General features: G+C 45.1%; 1 protein-coding gene across 1 annotated transcript in view; it reads right to left on the bottom strand.

Annotated features, from left to right (window-relative positions):
* LHCGR (luteinizing hormone/choriogonadotropin receptor) overlaps positions 1 to 17,220 on the bottom strand; it is a 59,053-nt gene extending 41,833 nt beyond the window's left edge. Inside the window, exon 1 of the mRNA XM_068974184.1 lies at positions 17,057 to 17,220. Coding sequence (XP_068830285.1) covers positions 17,057 to 17,220 — 164 coding nt within the window. The remainder of the gene's footprint in view (positions 1 to 17,056) is intronic.
* Between the last annotated feature and the right edge of the window lie 1,977 nt (positions 17,221 to 19,197).

Raw genomic sequence — 19,197 nt, 5'->3', positions numbered from 1 at the left:
AGATGAAATTTTGTAGAGTTGATGTTGATGCTGCAGAGCGGGAAAGGCTAGTGATGAGAATGAAAACAAGAGTGCCTTCCGTAAAGGAGACACCGAGTGAACAGCAGGCAGGTGGCTGGCCCCAGAAAAGAGGCCTGGGGGTCAGAGGATGGAGAGAGAGAAGGGGTGAGACAGGTGCACCGAGCTTTTCACAGCAGAAGTATTGGCATGAAGTGATATGCGGAAGGTGGGCCTATGAATCCCAAACTGTTTCCCCCACTGACACATTTTTATTTTAGTGACATAATGTATTCCTTTCTGATTCATCTTCCAAGGGCAGCAGTTCTGAAGCATTCACCTGTCTGTCTCCTGTATTTAAATGTTTGTTCATGTGGCCCATGATTTGTTAATAACCATCTCAAGGTACTCCCTTTGGAGGTGATCCTTTTCCTGTTTGATGCTTCTGTGATTCTACCCATGAAGCCAGAAGCTCTTAGCAATGTGAACAATTGTCCCAATAACGCTGCAGTTCTACTCCTGTTTACATCCCAGAGAAGTTCTCACACTGATACGTGAGGAAACCTGCACAAAGATTTTCTTTATAGCATCGAGGGTGTGGAAGGCAACCTGAGTGTCTCCTCCTGAGTGAAGGAATAGTGAAATGTGCACACCTACCTAATGGGTCAGCAGGGAGGAGCAAGAGTGTAAAGGTACACGGAGCAGCGTGTACGGGTCTTAGAATCATGGTATTAAGAGAAATGCCTAAGAAATTAATGATATATATGCACAATACCACTTGCAGAATTAAAATACACGCACACCAGACATTAGAAAACATATGAACATATGGCTGCCTATGGTGCACCTTAGTACCTGGAACTACGCTCCCCCTGTACTGGTACTTATTTTGGCCTTGATTCCTTATCCTGTACCCTGCCTGGTCTCCCCAAAGTCCATCCAGAAGGAAAGCCTCTGACCTTCCATTCTGCCAATCACCAGATCTTGAGCCCTGTATCTCTGCCTCTTGGAAGACACTGCTGACCTGGATAGGTTCTTAGGTGCTATCTGGTTCAGCTCAGTTCAGTCACTCAGTCGTGTCTGACTCTGCAACCCCATGGACTGCAGCATGCCAGGCTTCCCTGTCCATTACCAACTCCCAGAGCTTGCTCAAACTCATGTCCATCGAGTTGGTGATGCCATCCAACCATCTCATCCTCTGCTATCTGGTTAGGATCACTATAATATCTCTCACTGCTGGGTTCTCACTTGCAAACTGGGTCTCATGCCATAGATGCTGACCCTGTGCTGGGGCCACGCAGTGCAGCTGGGTTAATTCCTCTAGGGGATGCTGTGGTAGGCTGCCACAGTCTTCTTTTAGGACTGAGGTACTCTTTGGGACGTGATAAAGAATCCACCTGCAATGCAGGAGACATGGAGACATGGGTTCTATCCCTTGGTCAGGAAGACCCCTTGGAGAAGGAAATGGTGATCCACTCCTGTATTCTTGCCTGGAAAATCCCACGGACAGAGGAGCCTGGCGGACTTCAGTCCATGGGGCTGCAAAAGAGTTGGACGTGACTGAGTGACTGAGCACAGCACCCATTCCTCCAGCTATTGGGAGAGTCAGCAACTGAAGTTCTCAGCTGAGTTGCCCTCCTGGAATTCCTGTCAGCCTTACATTGCCACTTCCCTCAATATTAGGTCTTCTTTCCTGGGTATCCTGCATCCAGTGACTGGTCATGCCCATGCTTAGTTGTGCCTGACTCTTTGCAACCCCATGGACTATATAGCCTGGCAGGCTTCTCTGTCCATGGGATTTTTCAGGCAAGAATACTGGAGTGGGTGCCATTTCCTCCTCCAGGGGATCTTCCCGACCCAGGGATCAAACCTGCATCTCCTGCATTTGCAGGCAGAATCTACCTGCTAAGCCGCTGGGGAAGCCTGGATGCGTAGACTAAAGGTCCAGCCCTTTGGTCTTGCCTAATGTGGAACTGCTCAAGAGAGCCATCCTGCTTTCAGACTTCCTTTACATCAACTCTCTCACCTGGGCCCCGAATCAATGCCCTTCCTAGCCAGCCCCGATTGTCAAGGCACCAGCTTACCTTCTGTCCGAGCCCAACAACAGATACACAAATAACATTCAGATGAACCTAATCCCCTTCAAGAAGATGCTGCCACATTACCAGGTCCTCATTAATTGTTCCTAATGTCTCTTTGAGGGCACAAGGATGGGGCTTGGGCCCCTCTTATTTTTTTTTTTTCTTCTAAGTTTAATAATACAGATGACCTTGGAAGAAGCCAGTTTGTCCAGCTCACTGGCTTGTTAATGAACCTTCAACATAATGTTACCAGGAGAGTTTCAGAATCAGGAGTTTCTTTTTCCCCCTTTAAAGAAGCCCAAGATTTAGAAATCCTTGCTTATAAAAACCTGTCCATTGGGAGACATTTGCATTATTAAAGAGTTCTTTGTTCTACAGGAGGATCTGATGAAAGGTTCCTTTAAATAGCAAACTCCCTAGGTGAATGAAAAATATGGTTTTACTGACACACTCTCCTTTTAAAGATAGGTATTGCCTCAAACCAATTACAACTGTAGGTTCCCCCACTTCCCCCCGTGTTTTAAGAGCTTGGAGTGCACAGATGCTTTCCAGGGTGGGACCACCTGCTGAAGCCCACAGGCTGAGCAGGACCAGAGGAAGACAAGAGCCAGGAAAGAAATCCCATGCTAATCTGGAGTCCTCAAAGCCTGGATGGGGTCTTGTTCACCTTGCTGGAGCCTTCACCTCTTTTGCTCAGAATGGCAAATATGAAATGCTTTTATTCACTTCCCTTTAATCGTTCAGAAAAGCCATCTGTATTACCGATTTAAGAAAGCTACGGACATCTAGCCATCTTGCATAGCTACACACCCTGAATTTTAAAACACTGAAAAATCAGAGGAAGAGAAAAAGACAAACCAGGGATGGTCAAAGATATGTTTGCAAATGAACTCAGAAATGGGAGCATTAAACACTGACTTGTTCAACTTTAAAAGAATGTTAATGTTTTTGTATTTATTACATAAGACCTTGTTCTACATTGAACAGAGACTTGAGAATTCCTGTGTTCTTTTCAAAGTCAGTCATTATAATAAACTTACTTTCATCTTGGAATGAAATAAAAATGGCTTTTCCCTTCACAAATGATTTTAAACCTTTATGCTTTCAAATGCATTGATCTATTTGGTAACTTCATTACTGAGTATGTCTTCCTTTATTGGCCTCTTGTCTTTAGCATTTACCTGGAGGAAACTGAGATGTAAATGTTAACTGAAATATGAAGTCAGTATAGATGGACATCCAATATTTTAAAGTTTTATATCAGAAAATTTTGGAATACACTTTTAAGCACTTCCTGCATTAGATTCAGTGAATCAGAATAAACAGGATTGCTTGCAAGTGGTTTGGTCCAACCCCTCACTTTAGATGAAGAATCTTAAGCGAGGAAAAGTGAAATGACTTCCCTGAAACCAAAAGGCAGTTCAGCAGCAGATCTGGACCAGAACATAGGTTACTTTGTTCCTGGTCCAGTGCTATGTCCTGCATTAGTCAAATCACAACAGTCCTGTTCCTTAGGGGTGTGTTGATACACCCCACTACACAGTCCTCTGATTCTTCTGCAAAAACCTTGCTTCTGTTAGAGCCACCAGCTTCTTGAGGGTGTGTGCTCACAGTCTTTAACTTCAAAGGGTAAGTCATTCAGTCATGTCCGACTCTTGGCGACCCCATGGATGGTAGCCCACTAGACGCCTCTGTCCATGGAGTTCTCTAGGCAAGAATACTGGAGTGGATAGCCATTCTCTTCTCCAGGGGATGGTCCCAACCCAGGGATCGAGCCCAGGTCTCCTGCACTGCAGGCAGGTCTTTACCAGCTGAGCCACCAGGGCAGCCCCCTAACCTCCTGTTCTCCCGTGAAGCTTTTAGGGCCTACCAGGTGCTCTTTCTTCCTCCCCCCCGTCCTCCTCAGCACTAATGACCACATTAAGAATAGTGTCTCTTTTTCTGCACTGTTCTTTGAGAATTCATCAGGTGTTTTGTATGGATGTCTCCTCTGTTCCCCACTGAATTCCCAGTGTCGGCTGGATTCTACCTTCAGACCATGAAGGCAGAATCCAGCTTCACGGCCCCTTTCTTCTTTCCCCACTGTCATTCTCCTTGGCCATTCTTCACCTTGACTGCTCCATAGTCCACATATTGGGTTCTCTTCACTCCATCCTGAGTTTCCTCTGCCCAGTATGGCCTTTCCTGATAACTCCCACCACATCACTCTAATGCTCAGATTCTTCTGTCCCTCCTCTTGACCCGTCTACTTTTACACAAATGTCTCCGCCTTGCATTCAAGGCCCCTGAAACAAAGGCTGAAGCTTCATTTGCCAGTCCTATCACCCACATTCCCCTCATATAACCAATACACTAAACTTGTACTGTCTAAAGATACAGCCACCAGCCACATATGGATATTGAGCACTTGAAAGATGTCCAGGCCAAACAGAGATACACTCAAAATTTCAAATACACACCAGACATCAAAGACGTGGCAAAACAAAATAAAGTATCTCATTAATAATTTTTATATTGATCGATGTTGAGATGTTTGTGGCTGAACCACCGACTCTGTTTTTCTCAGCTCTCTCTTAGGCCCACAGTCTCACCCCTCTCCTTTCTGCATGGCTGACCTCTAGCGCACTCACAAGGAATGCATCCAAATTGGATGAATTTCCTGTCACCTTTTACCCTTGTCTTCATCCAAAATGAAAACTGGAAGAATGCCTCCTGCTGATGCAGATGATTAATGGTCATGAAACCCCCAAGTGGAAGGAAAAACCCCTGGTTCCCATCTGGTGTGGACCTGCTTCTCCATGGCAGTCAGGTTCTATTTTCAGCTCTGGCCCTTGTAAAGCCCCCGTGTACCCTTTTCCACACCCTGCAGTATGGAGTGCAACTGTCCATGTTGTCCACTTAATCCCACCTGTATATAAATTACCCTCAATAAGCTTCATAGTTGCACTTCATGAAGGTGCCTGTTTTGTTTTTCAATCTCAAGTTTAGAAGACATTATTTAATATAATAATTTTGCCTTCCAACAAAAATTCAGTATTGAATATTCAAAATTCAATATTCAATTTTGCCTTCCAACAAAAATGATTTGTACATTTGTATTAAATAAAATATTTTACCAACCTAGACAGCATATTAAAAAGCAGAGACATTACTTTGTCAACAAAGGTCCGTCTAGTCAAGGCTATGGTTTTTCCAGTAGTCATGTATGGATGTGAGAGTTTGACTGTGAAGAAAGCTGAGCCCCGAAGAATTGATGTTTTTGAACTGTGGTGTTGGAGAAGACTCTTGAGAGTCCCTTGGACTGCAAGGAGATCCAGCCAGTCCATCCTAAAGAAGATCAGTCCTGGTTGTTCACTGGAAGGACTGATGTTGAAGCTGAAACTCCAATACTTTGGCCACCTCATGCAAAGAGCTGACTCATTGGAAAAGACCTTGATGCTGGGAAAGATTGAGGGCAGGAGGAGAAGGGGACAACAGAGGATGAGATGGTTGGATGGCATCACCAACTCAATGGACATGGGTTTGGGTAGACTCTGGTGGTTGGTGATGGACAAGAAGGCCTGACATGCTGCAGTTCATAGGGTTGCAAAGAGTCAGACACAACTGAGTGACTGAACTGAACTGAAACTTTGTTTCACCTTTTTAAACCTTTTAAAATGTGGCTATTAAAAATTAAAAGGACACTTGTGATTAACATATTTCTACTGGACAGTGCCTCCCTAGACAAATCAGACGTTCGTGTTTCCTGAATTTGCCTCATATTGTCCTGCCTTCTGGAGAAGGAGATAGCACCCACTCCAGTACTCTTGCCTGGAAAATCCCATGGACAGAGGAGCCTGGAAGGCTGCAGCCCATGGGGTCGCTAAGAGTTGGACACGACTGAGTGACTTCACTTTCACTTTTCACTTTCATGCATTGGAGAAAGAAATGGCAACTCACTCCAGTGTTCTTGCCTGGAGAATCCCAGGGACGGGGGAGCCTGGTGGGCTGCCGTCTATAGAGTCGCACAGAGTCGGACACGACTGAAGCGACTTAGCAGCAGCAGCAGTCCTGCCTTCATTCACACTGTTTCTGCCAGCTGGCACATCCACCCTTCTCTGCTGGTTGGATCCTACCCTTGGTTAAGGTCTGTCTCGGGTGCTGTGTACTTTATGGAATGTGTCTTCATTGCCATTTGCATGTGCCCTCTCTGGATGACAGCATGGTGGGAAAGTGAGACTCAGGAGCCAGATTGCCTGGGTGCATTTCACACGTGTGAAGTGATGATGATACTAACAACTGCACAGATTTTTGAGATTCAGTAAGAAAATATTTATGTAATATTAATATAGCATTTCTCACAAGATTAGAGCTCAATAAGTACTTTTAATTCCTAGCTGCGTGCTGTGAAGGGTTCAAGCTACCCCAGCCATGCCTCATGGCAACTCTGCCTCCTTGCTGGGGATGGGGTAGGGAGGACTCAGTACTGTGGAATGGATTCTTCTATTTGTCCAACCCTTACATTGACAAAGTGCCTGTGACTTTTCTCCAACTCTTTACTCTGCTGATTATACATAGGACAACTGAGAGAGAGGGTGGACATTCCCACTTGGCACCTTTCTGTTGAGCTCAGGTATTCCTTATAGACTGTTTCTGATAGCCTTTTAAAGAAATGATAAGGAAATGATAAAGAACAACCTTCCATTAAATATTTCAACTCTAGGGAGCCACTCTGGAGAGTTCTCATTTGCTCATTGATTCTAAAAAGTGTGGTCAGTTGCAACTCTCCCACTGGAAAGTACAATTTGAGTGACTCTTCTTTAAGACAGCCTTTGCAAAGCACCCAAGAAACTTGAGGAGTTTATGAATTACAATGTGAACCAAGAGTTTCAAGAAGATTCCCTGGGTAATGGATTTTCCAAATCATTTGTACAACAACTAAATTAAAAATGTAAAGCCTTAGAGAAAAATGGTCAACACATCTAAGCCCTTCCTCAAGACCTATCTAAAGTTTTCTAAAGACACAAAGCAAAATAAGCCAATCTCTACCTCCGAACTCGAATTCTTCTAGCAATAATATAACATGACAAGAATAACTCTGGTAAATAAAACTACATGTTGAACCTTCCCCAGGGAAGGTGTGCATTTTCTGTAATGATTTCTCAAAAATATTTCTTAGAAGCAGAGAACTTTATGTTGTCAGGGCAGTCACATTGCAGCTATGCTTCAGGAGCCTCTCTCATTACAAGCTTCTGTTTCCAGACACTTTTTAATTTTTTTGGTGAGCCTGTGAAAGCTGGATGCAACTGATATACTACATGCTTTTAATTAATTTGATGGAATGGGTTTGAATTGCCTGAAATTATTGGCATGTGTACCTTCCCTTTTCACTAGCTCCTTAGATCTGGTTGACACCAGTTTGTGTGGTTGCCTGGTTCAAAAAGGCCCCTTCTCTGGAAGCATCTCAGTGCTGCTTGCAACAGTGTGGAAGCATCTTGTTGTCTGTGCTCTGGTCTCAGCAGTGGGATGGGGCACCATCAGATTCTCCCTCTAGGAATTTGAAACTTGTGATAGGTCTTTGGAGCTGATTCATTATAAAGGTGGAATCTAGAGAAAAGTTCCCTGACCTCTTGCTGCTAAAATGCCAAATTCTCTCTAGATCTTGCTCATATCCTTCCAGCTCCTTATTCTTCTGTTAAGTTAATCTCTTATGATTAAATCTGTCACAGTTGATTTCTGGTGCCTGCAAATAAGAAAAGCCTTCATCAGAACCACACCCATTGTTTCCAGGTGGAAATCATCCAGTCTCATTGATGATCCATAACACAGACAGGGCACATGCCTGGTGGTCCATGAGAGAGCAGAAAGCTTTGAACAGTGATTCCCTGGTGGCCTCACTAAGCTGATTTCAAAGGCCAGGATGGAGCCTGTGGGATAACCATGTTATCCAACTGCCCCTGCAGAGAGTGAGGCTTAAAGAACTACAGTTCAACAATTGTTTCACCAAGGTGTCTTTGTTACTCTGGCTAGAAGGGACAGAATCTTTCTCTGAAATCTCACTAGACTGTGTGTGTAACCTTCATCTGGCTTTTAACATCTTCCGCATTGCCGTGAGTTACCTGAGAATGAGTCCTCTCCCTCCTGTGGCTGGAAGACTGTAAGCTCTTGGGGGGCAGAGGCTGGTCTGTGGATCCTGCGCATTGCCCTATACATGTCAGTACCTAGCTCCTGAGTGGTCAGCAAGTCTGACCTGAAGGTTTTCTGTGTGTCAGGCTTAGGGAAGGGGAAAGGACCCAGAATAGGCTTGGATGCTCTAGCTGGACAGGTAGGACTGGCCCAGTTGAATGATAGAAAACAAGAGTATAATCACGTATTATGTGACATGTTTGAGAGGCCGCTCAGCCAGTGCTGAAAAGACCAGCATATATGAGTTCCAGGCAATAATGAGCTCTGGTGTTTCAGGATTCTAACTTATTTACCTTCCAGGCTGAAAAGACCCCGTGGGTCATTTTCTCTAATTAACACCTCACAGGAGCAAAACTATTCTATCAGGCTTCCCCCTTGGATGATAGATATTTACTGTTCAACTTCCTATACAGGCTGTGGGTTTTTCAGGTCTTCTCTGCATCATCAGATTATTACAATAATCCTTTGCAGTTATGGAAAACCTTTATTTCCAAGTACTTTTGGCCCTGCTGTCTTGGTTATCTTCACCACAGTCAACCCCACTCAGGGGTAAGAATCATGATGCTCCTTTTACAGACAGCACAGAGGTTTTCTTGCTGCCCTGAGCCCACACTGCAAATTAGAGCAAGGGGGACCTGGTGCTAGGACTCACGTCTGCCTGGTCTATGTCCTGTTGATTGATTCAGATAATTTGGGGGATGCGCTGGGCCTTACCCTGTCGTACTAGCATGTCTTCAGCCCTGTGGGCTCAGAAATGTTCTCTACTGCTGCTCCCGAGGTAGAGTTAGGAACCCAGGAGTCACCTCATTTTATCAGCATCAAGGACAAACTTAACAGCAGCAAGGGATAAAGCTTTCCTGCTGAAAGTTGAGTTTTACTTGTAGATTGGACTTTTCGGACTCTGGCTCAGGTGGCATTCAAGACTCGTGGTTCAGGGCCACCAGAGAACAGCTGTGAGTGGTGTGCCAGCATGGAGGGGGCGGCATCTCCTAGTGAGGCAGAAGCTGAGAGTAAATGAGGACCATGTGGGGAAGCAGCTAGAAGCTTCCCACTAAGTCAGGGAGCCCACCTGCCTGGTGGGTGGGATTATTTTAATTTCCTTCTAAAAAAAAAAAAAAAAGAACTGGTGTAAAATTTGTTAAAATCTGCATTAAATGTGACTTTTTTGTACATTAAGGGGAGCTGCCAGAATGGAACACATATGCTCCCATGGAGCCAGCCCTCTTGGGTCTGGTTGGAGAGCAGCAGGGCCTCTCTCCACCACCATGACCCTCTGGCTTTAAAATTCCACGTGTAAGATCAAAGTTACACGTGGCCAAGACACTGTCTGGTGCAGCCAACCTGGGAGATTATATTTTGGAAAGAAAGCTTTTGTGTCTCATTTTTTTTAAGACATGAAAAGTAGGCAAATTGAGGAGATTAGAAAGAAGGTAGAGGTGGGGAAAGGAGCAGCACTGGAGCCCTGAATTAATCTAATACACTGCTTTTGAAATAAGAAAAAGGATAATGTAGAGAAAATCCAAGGAATTATTGCTCCGCAAAGGGAAGGCTGGATCCAATGCCAAAGGGATCTGTGTGTGAGCTTTTTGGCTCCACACTTCCACTGAGACTCTGGGAGCTCTGCTGCTTGCATTTTAGTGTCCTTCTAGGGGCCATCATTCACTTTCCCCAAAAGGATGATTTCTAAACTAATAAAATCTGGCCCTTGCAAAGCTTCTCCCAGGGAGTCTGTTTATAGGCACAGCCAGGTTTAAGAATTGTCTTGAAGATAATAACTGGGAGAGCTGAGTCAGAACTGAAGTTCAAGATCAACCTCTATCTTGGGCCTTTCTGTTTTTGTGGGAGTAAGGTAGGAAGGTGGAACATGAGCTTTCAGAATTCTGAGATTTTTTTTTTTTTTTTTTTTAGTCTGGTTCAGCTCAGGGAAGCTGAAGGTAGGGCCAAGCTGTCTTACTTGAAAGAGTTTAGTAGGCTTCCCTCTGTCCTATGGACTCTTACCTGGTGCCCTGACCTGGGAACCAGTAGGTCTCAATTCACGTTGCCCTGGTGGTTGTTTTGTTTTCATGGGTCCTGGGCTGGGGATTGATTTTTTTCTAGTGAATGAATTAAAACAAATTGACAACAAAAATTAGAACAATCTATGGGACTGTTGGGATATACAATCAATAATATAGGTAAGCTTCCAGTCTTGCTTCTCTGGATAGTCCTTTTAAAGGACAGGTTGGCGTAGCCTGCAAAATCTGGGACCTGGATGTTGGTATAATGCAAAGAGCCCCCTCTGATACCCATAGCACCTCACCTTTCCATTTTCTAGGATGGAGATATTTTTTTCATGTATTTAATTGGAGGATAATTGCTCTATAATGTTGTGTTGATTGCTGTCATATACCAGTGTGAATCAGCCATAAGTACACATATGTCTCCTCCCTCTTGAGCCTTCCTGCCACCCCCCACCCCATCCCAACCTTCCAGGCTGTCACAGAGCACTGGGTTGTGCTCCCTGCATTATACAGTAACTTCCCACTGGCCATCTGTTTGCACATGGTGATATGTGCGTCTCAGTGCTGCTTTCTCAATTCACCCCACCTCCTTCCCCTGCTGTGCCCACAAGTCTGTTCTCTATGTCTGCGTCTCTATTCCTGCCTTGTAAATAGGCCCATCAGTACCGTATTTCTAGATTCCATATATATGCATTGATATATGATGTTTGTTTTTCTCCTTCTGACTTACTTCACTCCTTATAACAGGCTCTAGATTAATCCACCTCACTAGGACCGATTCAAATTTGTTCCTTTTTATGGCTGAGTAATATTCCATTGTGTATATGTACCATAACTTTTTATCCATTCATCCACAGGTGGATATCTACATTGTTTCCATGTCCTAGCTGTTGTAAATGTGCTGCTATAAATACTGGGGCACATGTGTCTTTTAAAATTATTGTTTTATCAGGGTATGTGCCTAGTGGTGGGATTGCTAGATCATATGGTAGTTTTATTCCTAGTTTTTTGCTTTTTAACAAGTCTCTAGGATGGAGACTTTAAAGTAATCGTTAGGTGTGGTACATGCTTTCCTTTTGCACTGGTTCATTGTTCCTGTTCAGCTCAAGTTGATCATCATATAGTTCAACAGACACTTTAATCGTACTCCCTGTGAACTTTTGGAAATCCTGAGTGGAATAAGACCCTTCAGGTGCTTCTCACTTTAGCACAGTGATTCAAAACCATGGTGGGGTAAAGTGGAGACTCCCACTCCCCACCCCAACACATACTCTCACCAGGGGCATCTGACTAGCATCTAGAGAAAGTTTTGTTTGTCATCATCTGAGAGGGTAGTGCTACTGGCATATAGCAGGTGGAGGACAGGGATGTGCCTGACACTCTACAGTGTACCAAACAGCTGCCCACAACAAATGATGATCTGGCCCCAGAGAACCGCTGTGCCGAGGTTGAGGAAGCCTGCTGTTGCAGAGGAGGTCCACGTGGAATAAACAGTTTATGTGGGAGATATGCAAAAGCAGATGTAAGTACGAGGTAGCAAAGCAAGTGTGTGTATATGGGAGAGAAGAGCCATGGGGAAAACTCGTTGGGAAGCGACTTCAAATCATGATTTTTATTTAATGGCTTTATAATCAACTATCCAGCAATGACTCTGAAAGTTTATTAGTCGAGAACTACATATTGGGAAATTTTTTTTTTCTTTTTGCACAACTCTGGGTCATTTAATCAAACATTTCTGATAACTTTATATTTCCCCTTACAAAAAAATTTCCCCAAAGAACCAGGAAGAGGTATAAATAGGGAAGAACATTCAACCTTATTCTTGGCTTCTCAGCAAGGAAATCTCTGGTGCACTCTCCACTGTGCTTTTCTTTCACCTAGACTCTCCTTTCCTTCTCTCCTTCAAGGTTTAGCATCATAACCCTTAGTCCATGACGCTTTCCCTTGGAGATTTCAGTGCATAGGGAGTGGTCTATTCCCTGAACTCCTCAGAGCCTGGTTGCCTACACTTCTCCTGGGTGTGAGTGTGTTTCTGCCTAGACTGTGGGCTCCTCAAGGACAGGGACCACGCCCTCCACTGGTATATCCCTCTACAGCACAGAACATGCTCTGGATCCCAATTTATACTCAAAGTAGAAGGAGAAAGACATCCAGCAAAGATGTTCAGAAAATTAAAATCTTCCTGTGACACTGGACTGACAGATAAAGCACATTTTCTCCTTCTAAAGTCTCTGGATTGTATCTTATAATAAAGTCTAAAAGTTTAATCTCTGTTTAGTAGGCACAACATGCAAAAAATAAACTGTCATTATTATTATTAGCAGTTTCTTACTAACAGATTTTTCAGAAGCTGTTTCCACAGAAGCAGACCAACCTTTCTGTTGTCATAGAGACAAAGATCTTTATATAACCATAGGCAAGGTGAGATTTTTTTTTTTCCTTCCTCTCCTTCTACTTGTCTGGAACTAATAAGAAAAGGAAAAGGAAATTTTTAAAATTAATTCTTTTAGATTTTTTTTCTCCAGTTAAAATGAGTGAACACATGAGAGGCTTTTTTTTTTGTAGTATTACATTTTAGATTTTAAATACTTAAGTTTTTAATAAAATACTGTTGGGCTAGAAAGATCTGAACAACAGAATGATGCCATTTTCAAAATTTGCAAGCAGTGGGCTTATTAATGATAAGCAATTATTATCTATGTTCCCTTTTTTTTTTTTTAAACCAAATAGTGGACTTCAGATGGAAGTCTTATAAGGCAGGAATGCTGCTGTTGCTGCTGTCGCTTCAGTCATGTCCGACTCTGCAACCCCATAGATGGCAGCCCACCAGGCTCCCCCGTCCCTGGGATTCTCCAGGCAAGAACACTGGAGTGGGTTGCCATTTCCTTCTCCAATGCATGAAAGTGAAAAGTGAAAGTGAAGTCGCTCAGTCGTGTCTGACTCTTCGCGACCCCATGGACTGCAGCCTACCAGGCTCCTCCATCCATGGGATTCTCCAGGCGAGAGTACTGGAGTGGGGTGCCATCGCCTTCTCTGAAGGCAGGACTCCCAAGGCCTGAAACAACTGAGACATAAACCAGCATCTACTGATGGACCAGGGATGAATTCTAAGGTGCTCTGTGGTATCACCTGTCCAACTCCCAGAACTGAGATAGCCACCCTTCACTCCACAGAATCAAACACTGTGGATGACTTAGTGCAAGACTGCATCCTTCTTACCCTTTATCTCATAATTTCAATTCTCTTCTTTTTATGAACTCCCAATAACTTGTTATTCGTGTCATTTCCTGTCTCATAATTACTGTTTACCACTTCATTGATCATTAAGAAAAGAGGATTTCAGCATGAACCCATTCACTTTTTCTTTCCTTTGCCTCAGTGTTAAATTACATCTTTATCCATCTGTCTTCTTCCCTCAGGACTCAGAAGTATCCCCCTGTTTTAAGAATTACCCCTTCCCCTTTGATCTGATGCCAGTGCCTTCCTCCCAGTCACACTGACATCTTAGACCATCATTCCTTGCATCTTCAATCTGTCCTTCTCCATAGATTCCTTCCTCTACTCCTTTTTGAAGACAAGACCAGAAAAATAAAACAAAAAACTTTTCTTAATCATGTTTATTTTTCCATATGTCTCAGACTTTGAGGTTTTAATCTGATCACAACTGCCTTTTTTTTTTTTTTTTTTTTTGCAGTAAATAGGTATTGTCTATGTATGTGTGTGTGTGCTGGAGTGGATGTTGGAGGAGATGGAGAAGAGAAGATTATGGCACATAGAAGTTCTAAACATTCTTCTTGCTTTCCGGTAGATCATATCCTCCATGGAGGGCAACTGGGACTTCCCAGGTGGTGCTAGTTGTAGAACCTGCCTGCCAATGCAGGAGATACAAAGGATATGGTTCTCAACCCCTGGGTTGGTAAGATCCCTTGGAGTAGGAAATGGGCAACCCACTCCAGTATTCTTGCCTGGAAAATTCTATGGACAGTGGATTCTGGTGGACTGCAGTTCACGAGGTCGCAAGAGTTGGATGTGACTGAGTGACTGAGTGCTGGCGAGCAATACCTCGATGCTCAAACTTTAGCATCTATCAGAATCTCTTAGGGAGGTTGTTCAAATGCAGACTGCTGGACTATACCCTTGGAGTTTCTGATGTAGTAGATTGGGGCTGGGGCCTGAGAGCAGGCATTTCTAACATTTTCCAGGTGATGTTTATGCTGCTCGTCTGAGGAACATTGTCTTAAAGAAGCTACACTCCTATTAATTCTTATGCAACTCTCTTGTCATATGCATGTTTAAATCACCTTATCATGCTGAGAAACTTATCCCCTTTTGGCCTTTATAGGCTCCACCTCCATAGGGTTCTCCCTTGAAGGATAAAGTCATCTCTCAATTATCTGATCCTCGGGAAGCCTGGCCTTGTGAGGGTCAAAATGTGTGCTGAACTAAGGGGTTTAAAAGTCGAGGAGAAGCTGCTGCTGGTGTGTATGACAAAATAGTGCATGTGAAGGGAGGAAGGTCAAGGATTCTGTAGCATTCCCCGGGGATGGTAAGGGCTTCAGAGCCTGGGAAGTTGGCTCCTTTTGGGGGAATTCGACTAGGACTAGCAAGCCCCGGCATGCTAAGAGTGCTTATACTGTGCTTGCTTCCCACCTTCATCCCCAAACCCAGTCAACCTTATAAATTTTTCTGAGGGGTTTGAGGCTTCTCTAAACTGTGCTGTGGGGCAGTGAGAGAATCTGTTGAGTTTTAGTCTTTTCACTTCAGCCTACTCCAGGGAAGAGGTACCACCTTCCTGAAACCAGTGTGGTGTGGCAGCAGGAACTGTTGAGAGAGCTCAGTGAAAAGTTGAATCTGAAAGGAGCTGGGACTTGACTCTCTCATTCCTGTCTTCCGCCAGGAGGTTCTCTGTGTGTGTGTGCTCACTCACTTCAGTTGTGTCTGACTCTTTACAACCCTATGGTCTGTAGTCCGCTGGGCTCCTCTGTCCATGAGATTTTCCAGGCAAGAAAACTGGAGAGGGTTGCCATGCCCCACTCCAGGGAATCTTCCTGAACCAGGGATCAAACCCATGACTCCTGTGTCTCCTGCTTTGCAGGCGGATTCTTTACCACGGAGCCATGAAGGAAACCCACAGGAGGTTCTCTACTCAATGCCAATTTGGCAAAACTGAGAACTTTTTTTTTTTAAGGAAGGGGTAGTTTTCTTACAAAAATGAGAAAATATTAACAGCAAGTTAAGGCCTATCCTTGCAACTCAGTAGCTATGCGACCTTGGGGAGGTTTTTCTACCTCTTTGGATCTCAGTTTCTTATAACCTGTATGGTAAGTAATGTGTGAGTAAGAAAGGCACAGTGTTAGTGGCACAGTCATCCATAAAAGCAAGATGGGAGGCTTGTCAGGGAAGGACCAGGGCTGGGACTTGGAAGGCAGTTTCCATGGATTTATTTATTGATTGAAACAAATTCTATCAGCATGGTCCTTACCTTCAGGGAATTGAGCTGACAAGATAATTAATGGAAACCAATTAATATAAACTCTTCAACCTTTACACTGTATCTCTCAACCACAAATATTCTCCAAAGGCCACTAACTCTTCCATAGCAGAAGCTCAGCCCCTCAAGAGCCTGAGGGGCTGAGCTTGGGAGTGGGCTCCTCACAGACTTCTGGGAGCCCATGGAAATGGGGTAGGGGGATCTCTTTCCTCCCCCAGCATGGAATTCCATTACAGCTATTGGTTAGAACAGAACCAAGGCCTCCACCAGCCTGGTGCCTTTGGTATACTTTTATAGTCCTCTTCTTTCTCTTTCCTTTTCTCTTTTATCACCTCTCCCAAGATGTAATTTATATACAATACAATTCACCTATTTTAATTGTACAATGCAATGTTTTTTAGTTTGTTCAGGGAGTTGTGCAACCATGACCACCATCAGATTTTAGATAATTTTCATCACCTCAAAAAGCAACAGCCGTTAGCAGTCACTGGGCCTTCACTCCAGCCGGATGGCTACTAATCTCCTTTCTGTTTATCTGGACATGTCATATAAATAGAACCATGTACCTTGTGCTACCTTTCTCCCAAATCAAAAGAGTCTGCTGACACTCTGATACACTTGTACACTTGTCTCCTCTTTACCCCATTAAGTCTTTACCCCAGCTTCCCCTGCCTGCCTGCCAATGTGTCCAGCTCCCTAAGGGGTGGTGGTGTGCCAGAGCTGGGACTCAGGGCGTCTCACTGGTTAGGCAACCAGAATGAAATGCAAGCACATCTGGTCAGACAAACAGGCTGAAACCCGAGTACCTCTGAGGCTGGGGTGGAGCAGTGGTTGGTGTGCTCACAGAGTTGTGGGTGGGCCTGGTGGGCCAGCAGACCTCATTGAGTGACCAGGTCACCTCTGGCCATTAGGTCCGAACACCCCGTTTCTGGGGTACCAGAACTCACAGGAACCTTCGCCAGCCTGGCTGGCCCAAGGCTCAAAGACCACGCAAGACTTCTCATGTCTGACGCCCCGTCCCCTTTCAGCAGTTGCAGGGAGAGGCCTTCCCATGTGGCCTGTGGGCAGCTCCACGTCCCTGGCCACTGTCCCAACCAGGGTGAAAGAGTGGGTCTGGGGCCGCCAGGGGCTGGAGGGTGCACGGGTCCAGGCGCGGGAGAGGGTGGCAAGGACAGCTCCCAAGCTTGGGGTTCTCATCACCCTGAGAGGTGGTGGAGCGCGACAGGCACCGCGTCTTTATCCAAGCATCCAGGTAAAGGGGGTCAAAGAGCAGGGAGGCCAGGCGGCCGGAGGGTGCCTGGGCGGGGGCGCCGCGTACTCACAGTCGGCTGAGGCCGGCCCGCGGGCCGGGGCAGCGCAGGGCGCCGTCGGGCGGGCAGCTGCAGGGCTCCGGGCAGGGCGCCGGGCGCAGCGCCCGGAGCAACGGCGCTGGCGGCAGCAGCAGCAGCGCCAGCAGCAGCCGCAGCGCGAGGGACGGCCGTCCCATGGCCCGGAGCCTGAGCGCGGGCTCCTGCCGCAGGGCGGGCCGCCGCCCCAACAAGTGCGGCCCGCGCCCCTCTCCCCGCCCCCTGGCCTGCCCTCCCTCCTCCCACGCCGGCCCGCCCCGGCCCCCCGCCCCCTCGACTCGCGACGGTGGCCAGAGGGACTCCATCACCTCCTTTCTGCTCTGTTCCCTGGCCCATCCTGTCCGTCTGCAAGTGGCCCTAGGTACGGGAGGCAGCATGTGGAAATGGTGAATGCTTTGGATAAGGAAAGAGGACCGAGTTCTGAATTCTCCTGGCTCTGCGGTAACTGTGTGTGAAGTCCAGGGAGAACCTCTCATTTCATCTGTGAGAGGAGCACACTGATAGTCCATACCAGCTCTGTCCACCTCAGAAGCGGAGAAAGTGCCCAGCTCAGACGCTCCTCCTCCTGTCTTTCATTCTCAGCCCCCAAATCCGTTCCCCTTTTCTCCCACCAACTCCCTCACCCTATGGTTAATCTGTGTCCTCCCAACATGGCCAGTAATGTCTCTGTATTTCTCTCAGTAGTAACCACTTTCCTCCTTATAGTATAGGCATTTGAGTGTGTTCTCTATCTTCTCTATAGATTGTGAAGTCCAGTTTGGGTTTATTTTATATTTCTGGTTTCTACACGGAAATTCCTCAGTAAAGATTTGCTGAATGAATGAAACGGCTATAATAATGAACAGAAGCTGCCCCAGTGGGAGGCCCAGGATAGGCTAGACCCTGTGACAGACTCTCTTCCTCACATCATGGCTAAGTTTCACCATAAGCAGGAAGGGTGTTTGCAACGAGCAAAATGATGTCCTGAGAGGTGACGTGACTTCCTTGAAGTCACACATCTCTTAAGTGGTGGAAACGTGTTTGAACTCATGTCTATCACCTACTTTATCTTGCCAATAAAGAAAATTAAGTGTATGATCTGCATACCAAGGACTGGGAAAGGAGACATTTTATGGTTAACTGCCATGATGTAAAATTTCCCCTATTTAATTTCATCATTAGAACCCTTGACCTTTTCTCTTTCCTAGGACTCTGGACTCTGAAAAGAGGTAGACTTTGAGAGCTGGGAAGATGTCTAAGACTACAGACAGGAAATAAAAAACGGAGTTCTTTCTGACTTGAAGCTAACTCTGAAGGTCAGACTGGCTAAGTCACTAATCTGCATCTCTTGTGAGTCTCTTGCCTGGGGAAGGTAGATTTTTTTTTTTTTTAATTAAAAAAAATCGTTTGGCTTTGTTCACATTGTGCTGGATGGCATGAAAAAACAAAGCTTCTGTCTATAATATTGGGTCCCTCTCTTTTACTGCTTACCTGATCTCCTCACCCTTTCATACTACTGTATATGCTATTCATTTACCTGGAATGCTTTTCTCTTCCTTTTCCATATTCTATTAGGTAAACTTCTGGCTGTCCTTCAAAATTCAGCCCGAAGTCATTTCTACCATAACACCTTCTTGAACCCAACCTAGCTGAGTACTTGTACCCATAGCCCTTGATCTTATAGCCCATAATATAACACTCTGTAAGATCCCCTGGAGAAAGGAAATGGCAACCCACTCCAATATGCTTGCCTGGGAAATCCCATGGACAGAGAACCTGGTGAACTACAGTCCATGGGGTCACAAAAGAGTCAGATATGACTTAGTGACTAAACAACAACAACAATAACACGTATTGCTTTAGTTTTGCTTCCCCCTGACTATTCATCTTAGTATTGTTAGGACGTGTCATAGTTTCTAGCTCCTAGTAGGTGCTGCTCAGTATGTATCTGTTGAATAACAGAATGAATAAATGAAACCCAAGCACAAATCTATAGTAGATGTTTAGTAGATAATCTGAGATGAACTTAACAGACTTGCTTGATTAATTCTCAACCATTATGGATCTCTCTGGTAAGTACAAAGTATGCTCATGTCTGGGGCTTCCCAGGAGACCCTAGTGGTAAAGAACCTGCCTGG

This window comes from Capricornis sumatraensis, chromosome 1 (genome assembly GCF_032405125.1).
Source record: "Capricornis sumatraensis isolate serow.1 chromosome 1, serow.2, whole genome shotgun sequence".
Lineage (NCBI taxonomy): Eukaryota > Metazoa > Chordata > Mammalia > Artiodactyla > Bovidae > Capricornis > Capricornis sumatraensis.
The sequence above is the reverse complement of the archived record's forward strand: the minus strand, read 5'-3'. Positions and strand labels throughout refer to the sequence as shown.